The 22,921-nt window shown below is 39.0% G+C and overlaps 2 protein-coding genes across 2 annotated transcripts in view; both read right to left on the bottom strand.

Annotated features, from left to right (window-relative positions):
- LOC139561632 (Fc receptor-like protein 5) overlaps window positions 1–22,921 on the bottom strand; it is a gene marked incomplete in the record, with an annotated part of 1,233,720 nt that overhangs the window by 118,900 nt on the left and 1,091,899 nt on the right.
- Window positions 1–22,921, bottom strand: part of LOC139561644 (butyrophilin subfamily 2 member A2-like) — a 52,119-nt gene that overhangs the window by 5,238 nt on the left and 23,960 nt on the right. Inside the window, exon 2 of the mRNA XM_071378891.1 lies at window positions 682–1,032. Within this exon, the coding sequence (XP_071234992.1) occupies window positions 682–1,032 (351 nt within the window). The remainder of the gene's footprint in view (window positions 1–681; window positions 1,033–22,921) is intronic.

Genomic DNA, 22,921 nt, shown 5'->3' with positions numbered 1-22,921 from the left:
GGAGGACAGAATGGAACGTTGTTTTCTTATGGGAACGAACTGTAATTATTCCTAAACCATGTGACGGGATGGCCTTATTAATGGGGAACCAGTTAGTTATCTCATACAATGTCTGTACGCCAGTCACTCCCTACTTTTCTCATGGGGGGAAGGAGTTTGGCCGTGTTTGGAACCATTGTATGTCCCCTCTGAGGTTGCCCTTATCTTGATCTGGTATATGACCTAAGAGGCTCACTGTCTTTTCTGAGCTTATCCAGGAGGGGGTGTTGGATGGGAGTATCTCAAATGACAATTGATATATGCCATTGGATGAGGTAATGGTTGGTAGACAGTGAAGTATCAAGCATGAGATTTAAACCTTGTCTTGGGAGATCAAACTGAACAATGATTTATAGCTGATGCTGTCTAGCGATAGGATTCTCCTCTTTCGGGTAAAGGATTCTTTGTAAGTTGAGAGGGGTCTATCTTGGCTGTAAATGAAATTAAGAATTGTTTTGTAGGCACTCTCAGAGAATTCATTTATAGACACTGAATTGATCTGAGAGTCAAAGGGCTTTGGTGAAGCTTGTATATATATTATTACCACGACAGGAGGAAGACATGTTGATATTTTAGCAGCCAATCATGTAGCCAGATTTACCAATACAACCTCTGATCACATCTCCAGTATTCATAACTCACCAACAATGAGTTGAGCGGTGGTTTCCTTCACCTGGCTGGTCAGTGTTGGAAGGAAGCACCTGTATCTTCCAGCATCAGAGAGAGTAACTCTGGTCAGCTTTAAGGAGACGTTGCCATTCTTCAGTTCTTCATTAAACATTGATGTCCTTCCCCTGTAGGATGGAGACTGGTCCTCATTGGAGTCTCGACCTTGACGGTACAAATGGACGTTCCTTGTTTTCAGGTTCAATCTTGTCCACTCCACTGCCATTTCCTCAGCATTGACACTGGTTTTCAGGGAACATGGTAGAATGACGTCATCACCAGCTAAGGCAACGACTGGGTCAGCCGGTCCAACAACCTCAGACGACCCTGGAGAAAAACAAATGACACACAGTTAAAGATACCTGGTAACTTCCTTTAAAGATACTCAATTGTAAGGCCAACCGGGGTACTGCAGGCTGCCATTAGACATAACATGCAGGCTGGCTCAGTGCTGCCCCCTCTCATTAAGTAACTCAAGTTGAAGGCCAACCGGGGTACTGCAGGCTGCCATTAGACATAACATGCAGGCTGGCTCAGTGCTGCCCCCTCTCATTAAGTAACTCAATTGTAAGGCCAACTGGGGTACTGCAGGCTGTCATTAGACATAACATGCAGGCTGGCTCAGTGCTGCCCCTCTCATTAAGTAACTCAAGTTGAAGGCCAACCGGGGTACTGCAGGCTGCCATTAGACATAACATGCAGGCTGGCTCAGTGCTGCCCCCTCTCATTAAGTAACTCAATTGTAAGGCCAACTGGGGTACTGCAGGCTGTCATTAGACATAACATGCAGGCTGGCTCAGTGCTGCCCCTCTCATTAAGTAACTCAAGTTGAAGGCCAACCGGGGTACTGCAGGCTGCCATTAGACATAACATGCAGGCTAGCTCAGTGCTGCCCCCTCTCATTAAGTAACTCAAGTTGAAGGCCAACCGGGGTACTGCAGGCTGCCATTAGACATAACATGCAGGCTAGCTCAGTGCTGCCCCCTCTCATTAAGTAGCTCAAGTTGAAGGCCAACAGGGGTACTGCAGGCTGCCATTAGATATAACATGCAGGCTAGCTCAGTGCTGCCCCCTCTCATTAAGTAACTCAAGTTGAAGGCCAACCGGGGTACTGCAGGCTGCCATTAGACATAACATGCCATTAGCAATGCATACTGAGTTTACAAAACATTATGAACACCTGAGCTGTGTTCGAAAGCCCATACTGACGTACTGTATACTACATACTTAATGAGTATATACTATATACCGAAGGTGTGGACTCGAGTCACAAATATGATGACTTGCAACTCGACTTTGACACCAATGACTCGTGACTGAACTTGGACTTGAGCCTTATGACTCGACCTGACTTGATTCCCTCCCCAACCTGACTTGATACCCTCCTCAACCTGACTTGATACCCTCCCCAACCTGACTTGATACCCTCCTCAACCTGACTTGATACCCTCCCCAACCTGACTTGATACCCTCCCCAACCTGACTTGATACCCTCCCCAACCTCACTTGATACCCTCCCCAACCTGACTTGATACCCTCCCCAACCTGACTTGATACCCTCCTCAACCTGACTTGATACCCTCCCCAAGCCCAAATATTAAAAATGATGCTATTAAAAAAAGTGTGCAACTCTTAATTTAACGGATTACAGTTTGAATCGGACAGCAGCCAATCAAATTGTGCCAGCTGAGAAAAAGTTGTGCGTGGCAGTGCAGAGGAACGTCGGCGGGTGAATGGAGCCCTTGGAAAGATGATACCCCAAATTATTATTTCAGGATATAAAGACGACGCTGTATCAACAAAAACGGATTACAAATTGCAAAACATGCGGGAAGAAAATTACAGATGGAGGAACAACAATTTCCAACTTTGTTTGACATTTGAAGCTGCACAAAGAATGGTAAGTCGAGGCTTATATAGCAGACAGCTATATATTAGATTACTGTTCCTAAATGCATTGACATACGTTAGCCTACTGTAACCACACAGAGTGTATGTGTGTGTGTGTGTGTGTGTGTGTGTGTGTGTGTGTGTGTGTGTGTGTGTGTGTGTGTGTGTGTGTGTGTGTGTGTGTGTGTGTGTGTGTGTGTGTGTTAGGGTTGGGCGATTGTGTACATCGCCCGATTGCACCTTCTCATGGCTACCCATGTATTTCCATGGAAATATATAGTTTATTTGGAAAGTAATAAATATATAGATATTTTTAAAAGCATTCATGATTTGCGTAAATGTAATGTACTAACTATTACTCTTGTTAAAAATATGGTATTATTATAAATGGTATTACATTACATTTGGTGAAGAGCACGTTATGACTTGTTTAGGACTCGAAACTCAAAGTTTAGGACTTGAGACTTGACTTGATACTTGACGGTCTTGACTTGAGACTTGACTTGGGAATTGAGTGCTAAGACTTGAGACTTGACTCGGACTTGAGTGCTAAGACTTGAGACTTGACTCGGACTTGCCTGTCTTGACTTGGGACTTGAGTGCTAAGACTTGATACTTGACTCGGACTTGCCTGTCTTGACTTGGGACTTGAGTGCTAAGACTTGAGACTTGTGACTTGTAAAACAGTGACTTGGTTCCACCTCTGGTACTTTTAGTTCATTTTATTATACTGTAAACGGAACAGGATCCTTTCAGTTGAGCGTACTAGCTCTTCTTCTGTCTACCGGAAGTTGATGCTGCTGCTATGCAACCTCTTGTTAGCTCGTTAGCATAACACATTACTATCACATTTTACGACTTCGGGTGTGTTTTTAAATTCAATCTGGAGTGCCAGAGTGCGCTCATAAATTCAGAGCGTTTTCAGATTGTCTCTTTGTAAATTCAGAGCGTTGTCAGATTATCTGTTTGTAAATTCAGAGCATTGTCAGATTGTCTGTTTGTAAATTCAGAGCCTTGTCAGATTGTCTGTTTGTAAATTCAGAGTGTTGTCAGATTGTCTGTTTGTAAATTCAGAGTGTTGTCAGATTGTCTGTTTGTAAATTCAGAGTGTTGTCAGATTGTCTGTTTGTAAATTCAGAGTGTTGTCAGATTGTCCGTTTGTAAATTCAGAGCGTTGTCAGATTGTCCGTTTGTAAATTCAGAGCCTTGTCAGATTGTCTGTTTGTAAATTCAGAGCCTTGTCAGATTGTCTGTTTGTAAATTCAGAGCCTTGTCAGATTGTCTGTTTGTAAATTCAGAGCCTTGTCAGATTGTCTGTTTGTAAATTCAGAGCGTTGTCAGATTGTCCGTTTGTAAATTCAAAGCGCTGTCAGATTGTCTGTTTGTAAATTCAGAGTGTTTCGCTCTCGGAGCGCACACTGGACGCTCGGGCTGAGGAGTAGGGTTGATTTGAGCGTTGATTTGACCTTACAACGGCAGTCGAGCACCCAAGCTAACGTTGGCTAGCTTGCTCGCTACTTCAGACAGAAATGAGAGATCAGCTCACTCTGACCATTTTACTCACCCTAGCAGAGCTGGTTAGGATGTTTTCATGTTATCCAGAGCGTTGGTGACTGTAACTGTGCTGCTGGCAACAATTTAATTACACTTTTTTGCTGACGTTTACTGACACCGGCCATATTCAACTGGTGTTGAGTGCTTGTAAATTCATTATTGTGCACTCTGGTACATTCAGACGAGAGTGCTCTGAAATCGGAGTAGACCGCTAGAGTGGAATTACGAAAGCACCCGAATGTCCATTGAGGCACGACTAAACCATTTAGCTAAGCTAGCGGGAATAATCAAGTCAATAAACATTGGGTTGCTAGATAGTTAATATACTGGCAAGTTTGATGTATACGTATAATATACTGTTCTTCAAATCTGAAAATTATGTGAAGCTTATCTCCTGAAGAATTGCATTTTGGGCCCTAAAGTACGTTGATAATAATGTCCTCTGCGTGTATACTTCATATTTTGGCAAATTTAGGACAACATCTGGGAACTTTTGGCATACTAATTATATTATATTATACGATGACCAATAAGCATACTATATACTCAATCCCGCCACAAATAGTACAGTTAGTGTGGTTAGTATGAGTATTGGAACACAGCTCTGCTCTTTCCATGACATAGACTGACCAGGTGAATCCAGGTGAAAGCTATGATCCCTTTATTTTCTAGGGGGTAGATCAGCTTTAATATTGTAGATAGATTGTAGCTTCTGCCAAGACTTTGCCAGTTGGGTGAGGGTCATAAAACCCCTTTCTCTCTCTTCCCCCCACCGGTTTATAACCCTCCATAAATACCGAAACTCTCTCTCCACCCTATAGAATGGACTTTTGAAAATCCGTTGTTACCACAGAGAGAACCTAGAACGAGGATACAGACAACCGCCGAAATATCTATTCTATGAGAACATTTCCAAATGGTACTCTGAAGTATCCATTCTAACAACCACAAAATACTTTGATCATCGGGGAAACAGAGAGACTCAGCAGACTGATTCCAACAGAGAAGACAACAACGACATACGGGCGTAAATATAAATTGCAATGAGCATTTTGTTCATGTAAAGTACAGTTGAAGTCGGAAGTTTACATACACTTAGGTTGGAGTCATTAAAACTCGTTTTTCAACCACTCAACAAATTTCTTCTTAACAAACTACAGTTTTGGCAAGTCAATTAGGACATCTACTTTGTGGATGATACCAGTAATTTTTCCAACAATTGTTTACAGACAGATTATTTTCACTTATAATTCACTGTATCACAATTCCAGTGGGTCAAACGCTTACATACACTAAGTTGACTGTGCCTTTAAACAGCTTGGAAAATTCCAGAAAATTATGACATGGCTTTAGAAGCTTCTGATAGGCTAATTGACATCATTTGAGTCAATTGGAGGTGTACCTGTGGATGTATTTCAAGGCCTACCTTCAAACTCAGTGCCTCTTTGCTTGACATCATGGGAAAATCAAAAGAAAATTAGCCAAGACCTCAGACAATAAATTGTAGACGTCCACAAGTCTGGTTCATCCTTGGGAGCAATTTCCAAACGCCTGAAGGTACCACGCTCATCTGTACAAACAATAGTACGCAAGTATAAACACCATGGGACCACGCAGCCGTCATACCGCTCAGGAAGGAGACGCATTCTGTCTCGTAGAGATGAACGTACTTTGGTGTGAAAAGTGCAAATCAATCCCAGAACAACAGCAAAAGACCTTGTGAAGATGCTGGAGGCAACAGCTTCAAAAGTATCTATATCCACAGTAAAACTAGACCTATATCGACATAACCTGAAAGGCCGCTCAGCAAGGAAGAAGCCACTGCTCCAAAACGCCATAGAAAAGCCAGACTACGGTTTGCAACTGCACATGGGGACAAAGATCGTACTTTTTGGAGAAATGTTCTCTGGTCTGATGAAACAAAAATAGAGCTGTTTGGCCATAATGACCATCGTTATGTTTGGAGGAAAAAGAGGGAGGCTTGCAAGCCGAAGAACACCTTCCCAAACGTGAAGCACGGGGGAGGCAGCATCATGTTGTGGGGGTGCTTTGCTGCAGGAGGGACTGGAGCACTTCACAAAATAGATGGCATCATGAGGACAGACATTTATGTGTATTGAAGGATGTATTGAAGGATGTATTGAAGGATGTATTGAAGGATGTATTGAAGGATGTATTGAAGGATGTATTGAAGGATGTATTGAAGCAACATCTCAATCTCATCTCACCCCCCTGCTGACAAGACATCAGTCAGGAAGTTAAAGCTAATGGGTCTTCCAAATGGACAATGACCCCAAGCATACTTCCAAAGTTGTGGCAAAATGGCTTAAGGACAACAAAGTCAAGGTTTTGGAGCAGCCATCACAAAGTCCTGACCTCAATCCTATAAAAAATTTGTGGGCAGAAATGTTTATTATGGGAAGCTTGTGGAAGGCTACCCGAAACGTTTGACTCAAGTTAAGAAATTTAAAGGCAATGCTACCAAATACTAATTGAGTGTATGTAAACTTCTGACCCACTAGGAATGTGATGAAAGAAATAAAAGCTGAAATAAATCATTCTCTCTACCTTTATTCTGACATTTCACATTCTTAAAATAAAGTGGTGATCCTCATTTTTACTAGGATTTAATGTCAGGAATTGTGAAAAACTGAGTTTAAATGTATTTGGATAAGGTGTATGTAAACCTCCGACTTCAACTGTATATGTTAACCAGTTCCTTACTCTACCACTAATGAATACAGTATAACCACCATCTCTATATGTTAACCAGTTCCTTACTCTACCACTAATGAATACAGTATAACCATCATCTCTATATGTTAACCAGTTCCTTACTCTACCACTAATGAATACAGTATAACCACCATCTCTATATGTTAACCAGTTCCTTACTCTACCACTAATGAATACAGTATAACCATCATCTCTATATGTTAAACAGTTCCTTACTCTACCACTAATGAATACAGTATAACCACCATCTCTATATGTTAACCAGTTCCTTACTCTACCACTAATGAATACAGTATAACCATCATCTCTATATGTTAACCAGTTCCTTACTCTACCACTAATGAATACAGTATATCATCTCTATATGTTAACCAGTTCCTTACTCTACCACTAATGAATACAGTATAACCACCATCTCTATATGTTAACCAGTTCCTTACTCTACCACTAATGAATACAGTATAACCATCATCTCTATATGTTAACCAGTTCCTACTCTACCACTAATGAATACAGTATAACCATCATCTCTATATGTTAACCAGTTCCTTACTCTACCACTAATGAATACAGTATATCATCTCTATATGTTAACCAGTTCCTTACTCTACCACTAATGAATACAGTATAACCATCATCTCTATATGTTAACCAGTTCCTTACTCTACCACTAATGAATACAGTATAACCATCATCTCTATATGTTAACCAGTTCCTTACTCTACCACTAATGAATACAGTATATCATCTCTATATGTTAACCAGTTCCTTACTCTACCACTAATGAATACAGTATATCATCTCTATATGTTAACCAGTTCCTTACTCTACCACTAATGAATACAGTATATCATCTCTATATGTTAACCAGTTCCTTACTCTACCACTAATGAATACAGTATAACCATCATCTCTATATGTTAACCAGTTCCTTACTCTACCACTAATGAATACAGTATAACCATCATCTCTATATGTTAACCAGTTCCTTACTCTACCACTAATGAATACAGTATAACCATCATCTCTATATGTTAACCAGTTCCTACTCTACCACTAATGAATACAGTATAACCATCATCTCTATATGTTAACCAGTTCCTTACTCTACCACTAATGAATACAGTATAACCATCATCTCTATATGTTAACCAGTTCCTTACTCTACCACTAATGAATACAGTATAACCATCATCTCTATATGTTAACCAGTTCCTTACTCTACCACTAATGAATACAGTATAACCATCATCTCTATATGTTAACCAGTTCCTTACTCTACCACTAATGAATACAGTATAACCATCATCTCTATATGTTAACCAGTTCCTACTCTACCACTAATGAATACAGTATAACCATCATCTCTATATGTTAACCAGTTCCTTACTCTACCACTAATGAATACAGTATAACCATCATCTCTATATGTTAACCAGTTCCTTACTCTACCACTAATGAATACAGTATAACCACCATCTCTATATGTTAACCAGTTCCTTACTCTACCACTAATGAATACAGTATAACCATCATCTCTATATGTTAACCAGTTCCTTACTCTACCACTAATGAATACAGTATATCATCTCTATATGTTAAACAGTTCCTTACTCTACCACTAATGAATACAGTATAACCACCATCTCTATATGTTAACCAGTTCCTACTCTACCACTAATGAATACAGTATAACCATCATCTCTATATGTTAACCAGTTCCTTACTCTACCACTAATGAATACAGTATAACCATCATCTCTATATGTTAACCAGTTCCTTACTCTACCACTAATGAATACAGTATAACCACCATCTCTATATGTTAACCAGTTCCTTACTCTACCACTAATGAATACAGTATAACCATCATCTCTATATGTTAACCAGTTCCTTACTCTACCACTAATGAATACAGTATATCATCTCTATATGTTAACCAGTTCCTTACTCTACCACTAATGAATACAGTATAACCACCATCTCTATATGTTAACCAGTTCCTTACTCTACCACTAATGAATACAGTATAACCATCATCTCTATATGTTAACCAGTTCCTACTCTACCACTAATGAATACAGTATAACCATCATCTCTATATGTTAACCAGTTCCTTACTCTACCACTAATGAATACAGTATAACCATCATCTCTATGTGTTAACCAGTTCCTTACTCTACCACTAATGAATACAGTATATCATCTCTATATGTTAACCAGTTCCTTACTCTACCACTAATGAATACAGTATAACCATCATCTCTATATGTTAACCAGTTCCTTACTCTACCACTAATGAATACAGTATAACCATCATCTCTATATGTTAACCAGTTCCTTACTCTACCACTAATGAATACAGTATATCATCTCTATATGTTAACCAGTTCCTTACTCTACCACTAATGAATACAGTATATCATCTCTATATGTTAACCAGTTCCTTACTCTACCACTAATGAATACAGTATATCATCTCTATATGTTAACCAGTTCCTTACTCTACCACTAATGAATACAGTATAACCATCATCTCTATATGTTAACCAGTTCCTTACTCTACCACTAATGAATACAGTATAACCATCATCTCTATATGTTAACCAGTTCCTTACTCTACCACTAATGAATACAGTATAACCATCATCTCTATATGTTAACCAGTTCCTTACTCTACCACTAATGAATACAGTATAACCATCATCTCTATATGTTAACCAGTTCCTTACTCTACCACTAATGAATACAGTATAACCATCATCTCTATATGTTAACCAGTTCCTTACTCTACCACTAATGAATACAGTATAACCATCATCTCTATATGTTAACCAGTTCCTACTCTACCACTAATGAATACAGTATATCATCTCTATATGTTAACCAGTTCCTTACTCTACCACTAATGAATACAGTATAACCATCATCTCTATATGTTAACCAGTTCCTACTCTACCACTAATGAATACAGTATAACCATCATCTCTATATGTTAACCAGTTCCTTACTCTACCACTAATGAATACAGTATAACCATCATCTCTATATGTTAACCAGTTCCTTACTCTACCACTAATGAATACAGTATAACCACCATCTCTATATGTTAACCAGTTCCTTACTCTACCACTAATGAATACAGTATAACCATCATCTCTATATGTTAACCAGTTCCTTACTCTACCACTAATGAATACAGTATATCATCTCTATATGTTAAACAGTTCCTTACTCTACCACTAATGAATACAGTATAACCATCATCTCTATATGTTAACCAGTTCCTTACTCTACCACTAATGATTACAGTATAACCACCATCTCTATATGTTAACCAGTTCCTTACTCTACCACTAATGAATACAGTATAACCATCATCTCTATATGTTAACCAGTTCCTTACTCTACCACTAATGAATACAGTATAACCATCATCTCTATATGTTAACCAGTTCCTTACTCTACCACTAATGAATACAGTATAACCACCATCTCTATATGTTAACCAGTTCCTTACTCTACCACTAATGAATACAGTATAACCATCATCTCTATATGTTAACCAGTTCCTTACTCTACCACTAATGAATACAGTATAACCATCATCTCTATATGTTAACCAGTTCCTTACTCTACCACTAATGAATACAGTATATCATCTCTATATGTTAACCAGTTCCTTACTCTACCACTAATGAATACAGTATAACCACCATCTCTATGTGTTAACCAGTTCCTTACTCTACCACTAATGAATACAGTATAACCATCATCTCTATATGTTAACCAGTTCCTTACTCTACCACTAATGAATACAGTATAACCATCATCTCTATATGTTAACCAGTTCCTTACTCTACCACTAATGAATACAGTATAACCATCATCTCTATATGTTAACCAGTTCCTTACTCTACCACTAATGAATACAGTATATCATCTCTATATGTTAACCAGTTCCTTACTCTACCACTAATGAATACAGTATATCATCTCTATATGTTAACCAGTTCCTTACTCTACCACTAATGAATACAGTATAACCATCATCTCTATGTGTTAACCAGTTCCTTACTCTACCACTAATGAATACAGTATAACCATCATCTCTATATGTTAACCAGTTCCTTACTCTACCACTAATGAATACAGTATAACCATCATCTCTATATGTTAACCAGTTCCTTACTCTACCACTAATGAATACAGTATAACCACCATCTCTATATGTTAACCAGTTCCTTACTCTACCACTAATGAATACAGTATAACCATCATCTCTATATGTTAACCAGTTCCTTACTCTACCACTAATGAATACAGTATAACCATCATCTCTATATGTTAACCAGTTCCTTACTCTACCACTAATGAATACAGTATAACCACCATCTCTATATGTTAACCAGTTCCTTACTCTACCACTAATGAATACAGTATAACCATCATCTCTATATGTTAACCAGTTCCTTACTCTACCACTAATGAATACAGTATAACCATCATCTCTATATGTTAACCAGTTCCTTACTCTACCACTAATGAATACAGTATAACCATCATCTCTATATGTTAACCAGTTCCTTACTCTACCACTAATGAATACAGTATAACCATCATCTCTATATGTTAACCAGTTCCTTACTCTACCACTAATGAATACAGTATAACCACCATCTCTATATGTTAACCAGTTCCTTACTCTACCACTAATGAATACAGTATAACCATCATCTCTATATGTTAACCAGTTCCTTACTCTACCACTAATGAATACAGTATAACCATCATCTCTATATGTTAACCAGTTCCTTACTCTACCACTAATGAATACAGTATAACCATCATCTCTATATGTTAACCAGTTCCTTACTCTACCACTAATGAATACAGTATAACCATCATCTCTATATGTTAACCAGTTCCTTACTCTACCACTAATGAATACAGTATAACCATCATCTCTATATGTTAACCAGTTCCTTACTCTACCACTAATGAATACAGTATATCATCTCTATATGTTAACCAGTTCCTTACTCTACCACTAATGAATACAGTATAACCATCATCTCTATATGTTAACCAGTTCCTTACTCTACCACTAATGAATACAGTATATCATCTCTATATGTTAACCAGTTCCTTACTCTACCACTAATGAATACAGTATAACCATCATCTCTATATGTTAACCAGTTCCTTACTCTACCACTAATGAATACAGTATAACCATCATCTCTATATGTTAACCAGTTCCTACTCTACCACTAATGAATACAGTATAACCATCATCTCTATATGTTAACCAGTTCCTTACTCTACCACTAATGAATACAGTATAACCATCATCTCTATATGTTAACCAGTTCCTTACTCTACCACTAATGAATACAGTATAACCATCATCTCTATATGTTAACCAGTTCCTTACTCTACCACTAATGAATACAGTATAACCATCATCTCTATATGTTAACCAGTTCCTTACTCTACCACTAATGAATACAGTATATCATCTCTATATGTTAACCAGTTCCTTACTCTACCACTAATGAATACAGTATAACCATCATCTCTATATGTTAACCAGTTCCTTACTCTACCACTAATGAATACAGTACCATAATAACCATCAGGAAGAAAGGACTTTATGTGTGAATGCTTTTACAATTGCAACTGTATGAGAAGACCTGCAAAATGGAGCAGACATATGTAAAAAAAAATGTGAGATGTGACCAGATCAGATGTCCCCTGAAACACACACCGCCCCCCCCCCGTTGTGACCATAGTCAAGTCCTAGGTGATGGAGATCAGATGTCCCCTGAAACACACACCGCCCCCCCCCCCGTTGTGACCATTTCACCAAGCATCTCTGCAGTCAGACTTTTTGATGATTTTATGCCACCAGGGCCACAATAAGTTGCCCCCTCCCTGATTGTCAGAGTGTGACCCCCTCCCCATGGGTTACTGCAGCTAGTGTTGCCAGCACTGCCACTGCCTGGGTGGGGGCACCCCACCCCCCTCCCCATGGGTTACTGCAGCTAGTGTTGCCAGCACTGCCACTGCCTGGGTGGGGGCACCCCACCCTCCTCCCCATGGGTTACTGCAGTTAGTGTTGCCAGCACTGCCACTGCCTGGGTGGGGGCACCCCACCCCACCTCCCCATGTCAGTGTGACCCCCTCCCCATGGGTTACTGCAGTTAGTGTTGCCAGCACTGCCACTGCCTGGGTGGGGGCACCCCACCCACCCTCCCCATGTCAGTGTGACCCCCTCCCCATGGGTTACTGCAGTTAGTGTTGCCAGCACTGCCACTGCCTGGGTGGGGGCACCCCACCCCCCTCCCCATGGGTTACTGCAGTTAGTGTTGCCAGCACTGCCACTGCCTGGGTGGGGGCACCCCACCGGAATCCCCACCGGCTAGGTACAAGGTCGTCAAGGTTCTCATTAGCAGCTTGGAGAATGTCCTTGCATTTATTGTGCTCACCAATCAGGGGGGTTCGTAGGACCAACCCTGCCAGGCAGCTCAGAATCATAAGGGATCTTCTAGGTCTCTGACCACACTCACCTTTCTGATTAGGCTGCGTATAGGCTACTTACAGTAGGCCTATAAAACAGATAAGAACCCCTCCTTAGGGTCCATCAGGTGGGTGTCTAGGCTACTTACAGTAGGCCTATAAAACAGATAAGAACCCCTCCTTAGTGGGTCCATCAGGTGAGTGTCTAGGTTATAGGGTTGGGGACCCTTCCATCATGATAGGAAATAAATAAACTATATTAAATCATTTATTTAAAATGTATATCCCTCATCTGCACAACATTGAAAGCTCTCTCTCACTCCTGCTCACAAACTGGGATTTGCAACCATTTTCCTTTTTCACTCACTTAACACTTTTCCAAACACACATTAGGCAACATGTTGGTAGGCTACATGTTATATTATTTCCCATTAGGCTACATGTTGGTAGGCTACATGTTATATTATTTCCCATTAGGCTACATGTTGGTAGACTACATGTTATATTATTTCCCATTAGGCTACATGTTGGTAGGCTACATTTTATATTATTTCCCATTAGGCTACATGTTGGTAGGCTACATGTTGGTAGGCTACATTTTATATTATTTCCCATTAGGCTACATGTTGGTAGGCTACATTTTATATTATTTCCCATTAGGCTACATGTTGGTAGGCTACATGTTGGTAGGCTACATTTTATATTATTTCCCATTAGGCTACATGTTGGTAGGCCACATTTTATATTATTTCCCATTAGGCTACATGTTGGTAGGCTACATGTTGGTAGGCTACATTTTATATTATTTCCCATTAGGCTACATGTTGGTAGGCCACATTTTATATTATTTCCCATTAGGCTACATGTTGGTAGGCTACATTTTATATTATTTCCCATTAGGCTACATGTTGGTAGGCTACATTTTATATTATTTCCCATTAGGCCACATGTTGGTAGGCTACATTTTATATTATTTCCCATTAGGCTACATGTTGGTAGGCTACATTTTGGTAGACTACATTTTATATTATTTCCCATTAGGCCACATGTTGGTAGGCTACATTTTATATTATATCCCATTAGGCTACATGTTGGTAGGCTACATTTTATATTATTTCCCATTAGGCTACATGTTGGTAGGCCACATGTTGGTAGGCCACATGTTGGTAGGCTAAATTTTATATTATTTCCCATTAGGCAACATGTTGGTAGGCTACATTTTATATTATTTCCCATTAGGCTACATGTTGGTAGGCTACATGTTGGTAGACTACATTTTATATTATTTCCCATTAGGCCACATGTTGGTAGACTACATGTTGGTAGGCTACATTTTATATTATATCCCATTAGGCTACATGTTGGTAGGCTACATTTTATATTATTTCCCATTAGGCTACATGTTGGTAGGCCACATGTTGGTAGGCCACATGTTGGTAGGCTACATTTTATATTATTTCCCATTAGGCTACATGTTGGTAGGCTACATTTTATATTATTTCCCATTAGGCTACATGTTGGTAGGCCACATGTTGGTAGGCCACATGTTGGTAGGCTACATTTTATATTATTTCCCATTAGGCTACATGTTGGTAGGCTACATTTTATATTATTTCCCATTAGGCTACATGTTGGTAGACTACATTTTATATTAGTTCCCATTAGGCTACATGTTGGTAGGCTACATTTTATATTATTTCCCATTAGGCTACATGTTGGTAGGCTACATTTTATATTATTTCCCATTAGGCCACATGTTGGTAGGCTACATGTTGGTAGGCTACATTTTATATTATTTCCCATTAGGCCACATGTTGGTAGGCTACATGTTGGTAGGCTACATTTTATATTATTTCCCATTAGGCTACATGTTGGTAGGCTACATTTTATATTATTTCCCATTAGGCTACATGTTGGTAGGCTACATTTTATATTATTTCCCATTAGGCTACATGTTGGTAGGCTACATTTTATATTATTTCCCATTAGGCCACATGTTGGTAGGCTACATGTTGGTAGGCTACATTTTATATTATTTCCCATTAGGCCACATGTTGGTAGGCTACATGTTGGTAGGCTACATTTTATATTATTTCCCATTAGGCTACATGTTGGTAGGCTACATTTTATATTATTTCCCATTAGGCTACATGTTGGTAGGCTACATGTTGGTAGCCTACATTTTATATTATTTCCCATTAGGCTACATGTTGGTAGGCTACATTTTATATTATTTCCCATTAGGCTACATGTTGGTAGGCTACATTTTATATTATTTCCCATTAGGCTACATGTTGGTAGGCTACATGTTGGTAGGCTACATTTTATATTATTTCCTATTAGGCAACATGTTGGTAGGCTACATTTTATATTATTTCCCATTAGGCCACATGTTGGTAGGCTACATGTTGGTAGGCTACATTTTATATTATATCCCATTAGGCAACATGTTGGTAGGCTACATTTTATATTATTTCCCATTAGGCTACATGTTGGTAGGCTACATGTTATATTATTTCCCATTAGGCTACATGTTGGTAGGCTACATGTTGGTAGGCTACATTTTATATTATTTCCCATTAGGCTACATGTTGGTAGGCTACATTTTATATTATTTCCTATTAGGCTACATGTTGGTAGGCTACATGTTGGTAGGCTACATTTTATATTATTTCCCATTAGGCTACATGTTGGTAGGCTACATTTTATATTATTTCCCATTAGGCCACATGTTGGTAGGCTACATTTTATATTATTTCCCATTAGGCCCCATGTTGGTAGGCTACATGTTGGTAGGCTACATTTTATATTATTTCCCATTAGGCTACATGTTGGTAGGCTACATGTTGGTAGGCTACATTTTATATTATTTCCCATTTGGCTACATGTTGGTAGGCTACATGTTGGTAGGCTACATTTTATATTATTTCCCATTTGGCTACATGTTGGTAGGCTACATGTTGGTAGGCTACATTTTATATTATTTCCCATTTGGCTACATGTTGGTAGGCTACATTTTATATTATTTCCCATTAGGCAACATGTTGGTAGGCTACATTTTATATTATTTCCCATTTGGCTACATGTTGGTAGACTACATGTTGGTAGGCTACATTTTATATTATTTCCCATTAGGCCACATGTTGGTAGGCTACATTGAATCATTATTTGAATGATGAACTTGATCCTTGTTGACTTGATGTTCAGGTATTTGGCTGCTTCTCCATGGAAATGTGTCTTCAGACCTACATTACTGACGTGACAGTTGTTCTGTTTTATGACTGTGGATAAAAATGTAGCCTGGTATTCAAAGGCATCTTTATTTTCAACACATGGACATGTTAACAATTCTATAGGCTTAATATGATCACGTTTTAATCTAATGTGTATTATATAGGGGGGGGGGGGGGGGGGGGACGAGTGATGCATCATGTTGAATAACTGTTATAATCGAATGTGGCTACCAAACCCGGATCCGGGAGCACCCCCCACAGTAAAAAAGCTGACTAGCATAGCCTAGCATAGCGTCACAAGTAAATAGTAGCATCTAAATATCATTAAATCACAAGTCCAAGACACCAGATGAAAGATACAGATCTTGTGAATCCAGCCATCATTTCTGATTTTTAAAATGTTTTACAGGGAAGACACAATATGTAAATCTATTAGCTAACCACGTTAGCAAAAGACACCACTTTTTTTACTCCACCATTTTTTTACTCCATCAGTAGCTATCACTAATTCGACTAAATAAAGGTATATATAGCCACTAACCAAGAAACAACTTCATAAGATGACAGTCTGATAACATATTTATGGTATAGGATAGTTTTTTTTTGAAAAATGTGCATTTTTCAGGTATAAATCACAGTTTTACATTGCAGCTGCAATCTGAAATAGCGTTGGAAGCAGCCGGAATAATTACAGAGACCGACGTCAAATACATAATTACTCATCATAAAACATTTCTGAAAAATACACAGCCTACAGCAATTGAAAGACACAGATCTTGTGAATCCAGACAACATTTCAGATTTTCTAAGTGTTTTACAGCGAAAACACAATATAGCATTATATGAGCGTACCACAATAGCCAGAATCACAACCGCATTTACCAGCAGTAAATGTTAGCGATCGTAACAACCCAACAAAAGATATATAATTTTACTAACCTTGATATACTTCATCAGATGACAGACCTGTAACATCATATTACACAATGCATATAGGCTTTGTTCGAAAATGTGCATATTTAGCAGCACAAATCGTGGTTATACTATGTAATCAGTACAAACATTGCATGCATTCTGGCCGGCGCCATCTTGGAGAAGCGCCTATTCTAATAAAAAAACTATTCATAAACTTGACTAAAAAATATAAGTTGGACAACAATTGAAAGATAAATTAGTTCTTAATGCAATCGCTGTGTTAGATTTTTAAAATTAACGTTACTAGACATATAGTGTGCGTTGCAGCCAGACCAGTGCCTGCAAAAATGGCGAGCAAACACTATTACATTTTTCCACATAAATACGGAATAACATCATAAATAGTTCCTACTTTTGGACGAGCTTCCATCAGTATCTTGGGCAATGTGTCCTTTGTTCAAAAGAATAGTTGCTTTGTTGTAAAACGTCCTCTTCACCTTTGGAATTAGCTGCTAACAGTAGCTATGTCGCACACACATGTCCAAATCCTCAAACGAAATACTAAGGAAATTCAGAAAAATAGCAATATACTCGCATAAACTGATATAAATCGGTTTCAAATAACTTCGTTATGATGTTTCTAACACCTATATTAAATTAAATTACAGACGGATACATCTAAGGTCGATAACTGAGCGTTCCAAAATTTCATCCTGAGGTCTTGCCTTGCGCCATGACGAACGAGAAAAAGAAAGGTACTCTCGTTCCTTCTGGCTTTATAAACTCGGACAGCTACGTAGAGAGCCCATTCCACTTCTCATTGGTTACTGACATCCAGGGGAAGGCGGGTGCAGTTCATTTCCAGCCATAGGATATACACAGACTTTTAAACTGAACCCAGATCAGAGCATAATTCTCAGACCTTCGCAAGTCATGTCAGGATTTTCGCTGTAGAAGGAGTTCTGTTCCACCCACAGACATAATTCAAACGGTTTTAGAAACTAGAGATTGTTTTCTATCCAATAGTAATAATAATATGCATATTGTACGAGCAAGAATTGAGTACGAGGCAGTTTAATTTGGAGACGCAAAATGTCACAGTTGAAACAGCACCCCCTGTATTCTCAAGAGGTTGGGGGGGGTGGACGAGTGATGCATCATGTTGAATAACTGTTATGATCTAATGTGTTAATATAGGGGGGGGGGTGATGCATCATGTTGAATAACTGTTATAATCTAATGTGTTAGATCCCGGGTCCCTCCCGGATCCCTAATGTGTTGGGTCCCGGGTGGCGCAGTGGTCTAGGGCACTGCATCGCAGTGCTAGCTGCGCCACCAGAGTCTCTGGGTTCGCGCCCAGGGTGGGCTGGGTTCGCGCCCAGGCTCTGTCGCAGCCGGCCGCAACCGGGAGATCCGTGGGGCGACGCACAATTGGCATAGCGTCGTCCGGGTTAGGGAGGGTTTGGCCGGTAGGGAGGGTTTGGCCGGTAGGGATATCCTTGTCTCAGTATGTAAAAATGTAATAAAATGTATGCACTCTACTGTAAGTCGCTCTGGATAAGAGCGTCTGCTAAATGACAAAAATGTAAAAAAATGTAGTAATATAGTGGGGGGTGACGAGTGATGCATCATGTTGAATAACTGTTATAATCTAATGTGTTAATATAGGGGGGGGGGGAGTGATGCATCATGTTGAATAACTGTTATAATCTAATGTGTTAATATAGGGGGGGGGGGGGAGTGATGCATCATGTTGAATAACTGTTATAATCTAATGTGTTAATATAGGGGGGGGGGCGAGTGATGCAATCTACAGTCGTGGCCAAAAGTTTTGAGAGTGACACAAATATTAATTTTCACAATGTCTGCTGCCTCAGTTTGTATGATGGCAATTTGGGTAAACTCCAGAATGTTATGAAAAGTGATCAGATGATTTGCAATCTATTGCAAAGTCCCTCTTTGCCATACAAATTAACCTTTTTCTCAATCTAGGGGGTGATGTTTCAACTTTGTCATTTATCGTTCCCAAATTAAACTGCCTCGTACTCAATTCTTGCTCGTACAATATGCATATTATTATTACTATTGGATAGAAAACACTCTAGTTTCTAAAACCGTTTGAATTATTTTTCTGAGTGAAACAGAACTCGTTTGGCAGCGAAATTCCTGATAGGTACTGCAAAATCTGAAAATGTTGACTCTGTTCTAGGATCAGTTTAAAACTCTGTATGTATCCTATGGGTCGACATGAACTGCACGCGCCTTCCCCTGGATGTCAGTAACCAATGAGAATTGGAATGGAGTTTCTAGGCAGATCTGAGACCATATAAAAGCCCATGGCATGGGGGGTTTTCATTGTTCGTCATTGCGCAAAGCAGGACCTCAGCATGGCGTTCTGAAAAGCTCAAGTTATCGGCCTTAGATATATCCTGCTCTGATTTAATTCGATATAGGTGTTAGAAACATCATAACGAAGTTATTTTAAACCGAGTTATATATATATAGTTATGTATATTGCTATTTTCGGAATTTCCTTAGTATTGCGTTTTGAAGATTTGGGCATGTCTGCGCCACATAGCTAATGTTTGCTGCTATTTCCAAAGTTGAAGAGGACGTTCTACAACCGAGCAACGATTCTTTTGGACAAAGGACAACTTGCCCAAGATTCTGATGGAAGCTCGTCCAAAAGTAAGAGCTATTTATGATGATAATTCGTATTTCTGTGGAAAAATGTAAAATGATTTGTCCGCCATTAATTTCGTCTCTGGTCTGGCTGTAACGTTAATTTTAAAAATCTAACACAGCGGTTGCATTAATAACTAATGCATCTTTCATTTGCTGTCCAAACTGTATTTTTTAGTCAAGTTTACGATTAGTTATCGATTAGATTAGGTGCCTCTCCAAGATGGCGCCGGCCAGAATGCCTGAAATATTGCTACTGATCACATTGTATAACTACGATTTGTGCTGCTAAATATGCACATTTTCGAACAAAACCTATATGCATTGTGTAATATGATGTTACAGGACTGTCATCTGATGAAGTTTATCAAGGTTAGTCAAAAATTATATATCTTTTGCTGGATTGTTACGATCGCTAACCTTTGCTGCTGGTAAATTGCTTGCGTTTCTGGCTATTGTGGTAAGCTAATATAATGCTATATTGTGTTTTCGCTGTAAAACACTTAAAAAATCTGAAACATTGGCTGGATTCACAAGATGTTGGTCTTTCATTTGCTGTACGCTGTGTATTTTTCAGAAATGTTTTATGATGCGTATTTAGGTATTTGACGTTGGTCTTTGTAATTATTCTGGCTGCATCGACGCTATTTCAGATTGCAGCTGCAATGTAGAACTGTGATTTATACCTGAAATATGCACATTTTTCGAACAAAAAACTATGCTATACCATAAATATGTTATCAGACTGTCATCTGATGAAGTTGTTTCTTGGTTAGTGACTATTTATATCTTTATTTGGTCGAATTTGTGAACGCTACCTATGCAGTAAGAAAATGGTGGAGAGAAAAAAGTTGAGTCTTTTGCTATCGTGGTTAGCTAATAGAAATACATATTGTGTCTTCCCTGTAAAACATTTTAAAAATCAGAAATGATGGCTGGATTCACAAGATGTGTATCTTTCATCTGGTGTCTTGGACTTGTGATTTCATGATATTTAGATGCTAGTATTTACTTGTGACGCTATGCTAGGCTATGCTAGTCAGCTTTTTTACTGATGGGGGTGCTCCCGGATCCGGGATGAGTACCAAGTAAAAGTTAACTGAATCCCCCAAAAACATTTCCACTGCATTTCAGCCCTGCCACAAAAGGACCAGCTGACATCATGTCAGTGATTCTCTCGTTAACACAGGTGTGAGTGTTGACGAGGGCAAGGCTGGAGATCACTCTGTCATGCTGATTGAGTTCGAATAACAGACTGGAAGCTTCGAAAGGAGGGTGGTGCTTGCAATCATTGTTCTTCTTCTGTCAACCATGGTTACCTGTGTTAGGTACTTAATTTTTAGAGTAAATAACCCATGGACACTAGAGAAGCTTTAACCAAGTTTAATTCTTCCCAAAGGTTCTGTACAGCTGTAATCAGACAACCCAACATTTGTCCCATCCAGATATTTATATCCCACTTAAGACACTCCCCCTTCTCCCCAATCGTTACATCTTATGCTCAACAGGAAGAAGGTAACCAGATACTAAACCCTGATTACTCCCTTAAGGGGAACTGACCTCACCTCCTGACCTCAACCCCTCCTTCCCCTAGTCCACAGATGTCCATCTGTCTCCCCTATCTCAACCGTTGCTCTACTCCCTCAACCCATTCCAACACAGCTATCTGTCTTTCTACAGAAGCCCAGTCTCTTCCTCCTTTGATTCGATGCTTCTTTCCTGTCATTTATTTAATATCTCAATGTTCAAACTGTCGAACCCAACAGTCCTTCATCTTGAACAATAGCATCCTAATGTTCAATTCATATAAACTTGGAAATTACTAATAAATGTATAAACAATGATAATAAAACATGAAAAAAAAAAAAAAAAAAAAAGATAAAACATGAATTAAACAAACAAATTAACAACCAATGAACAGTCCCTGCGTGGTGTACAAATTCAGACTTATGGCCTCCGAACTATGATCACACAACAAAATGCCATTCCAGCTGAATCTGCCGTCTCGTTCAATGGCAGATGGAGCAGCTTTTAGTTTCTCCACTTCCCCCATCTGGTTCCTAAGAGAGTAATAGCACAAGACTTGGAAAGAAACAAAACGACACACAAAACACAAGACCTGGAAAGCAACAAAACGACACACAAAACACAAGACTTGGAAAGCAACGAAACGACACACAAAACTTAACAGTATTAACGATGTGATAAACTATGCAAAATTATATAGGCATGACAACCAAAGCCTGAAACCATGACAATTCCCACTCTCTCTTCACCTGACTCTATGCCTCCAGGACACTTTCCTGCTGGGTTCCACAAAAATGAAAGCTCTAAAAACCTTCCTGATGCATTAACCTATTTAATCCCATCGGTCACAATAGTGACCGTAAAAAATGTTTTCAGTTATAAGGCTCTAAAAATGTTACTGAATGACGTATCAATGCATTTCCAGCAAATATTGAAATAATAAAGGGTCTCAATGAAATATGTGCAGTGTCACATGTTTAGTGTAAATTGTCACATGACCTGAGCTGTTTACTTCCTGGTTGCACCATGAGAAGAGAATGGCTGCATCAAAGCTCCCAAACAAAAGGTTAGTAAAGTATGTTAACATAAAGTTAGGACAAAGATTTTTGGTACACATCATCTTTAAGGTGTCTAGTATTGATATATGCATTTGCAAT

This window comes from Salvelinus alpinus, chromosome 31 (genome assembly GCF_045679555.1).
Source record: "Salvelinus alpinus chromosome 31, SLU_Salpinus.1, whole genome shotgun sequence".
Taxonomy (NCBI): domain Eukaryota; kingdom Metazoa; phylum Chordata; class Actinopteri; order Salmoniformes; family Salmonidae; genus Salvelinus; species Salvelinus alpinus.
This window is presented reverse-complemented; position numbering and strand designations above follow the sequence as displayed.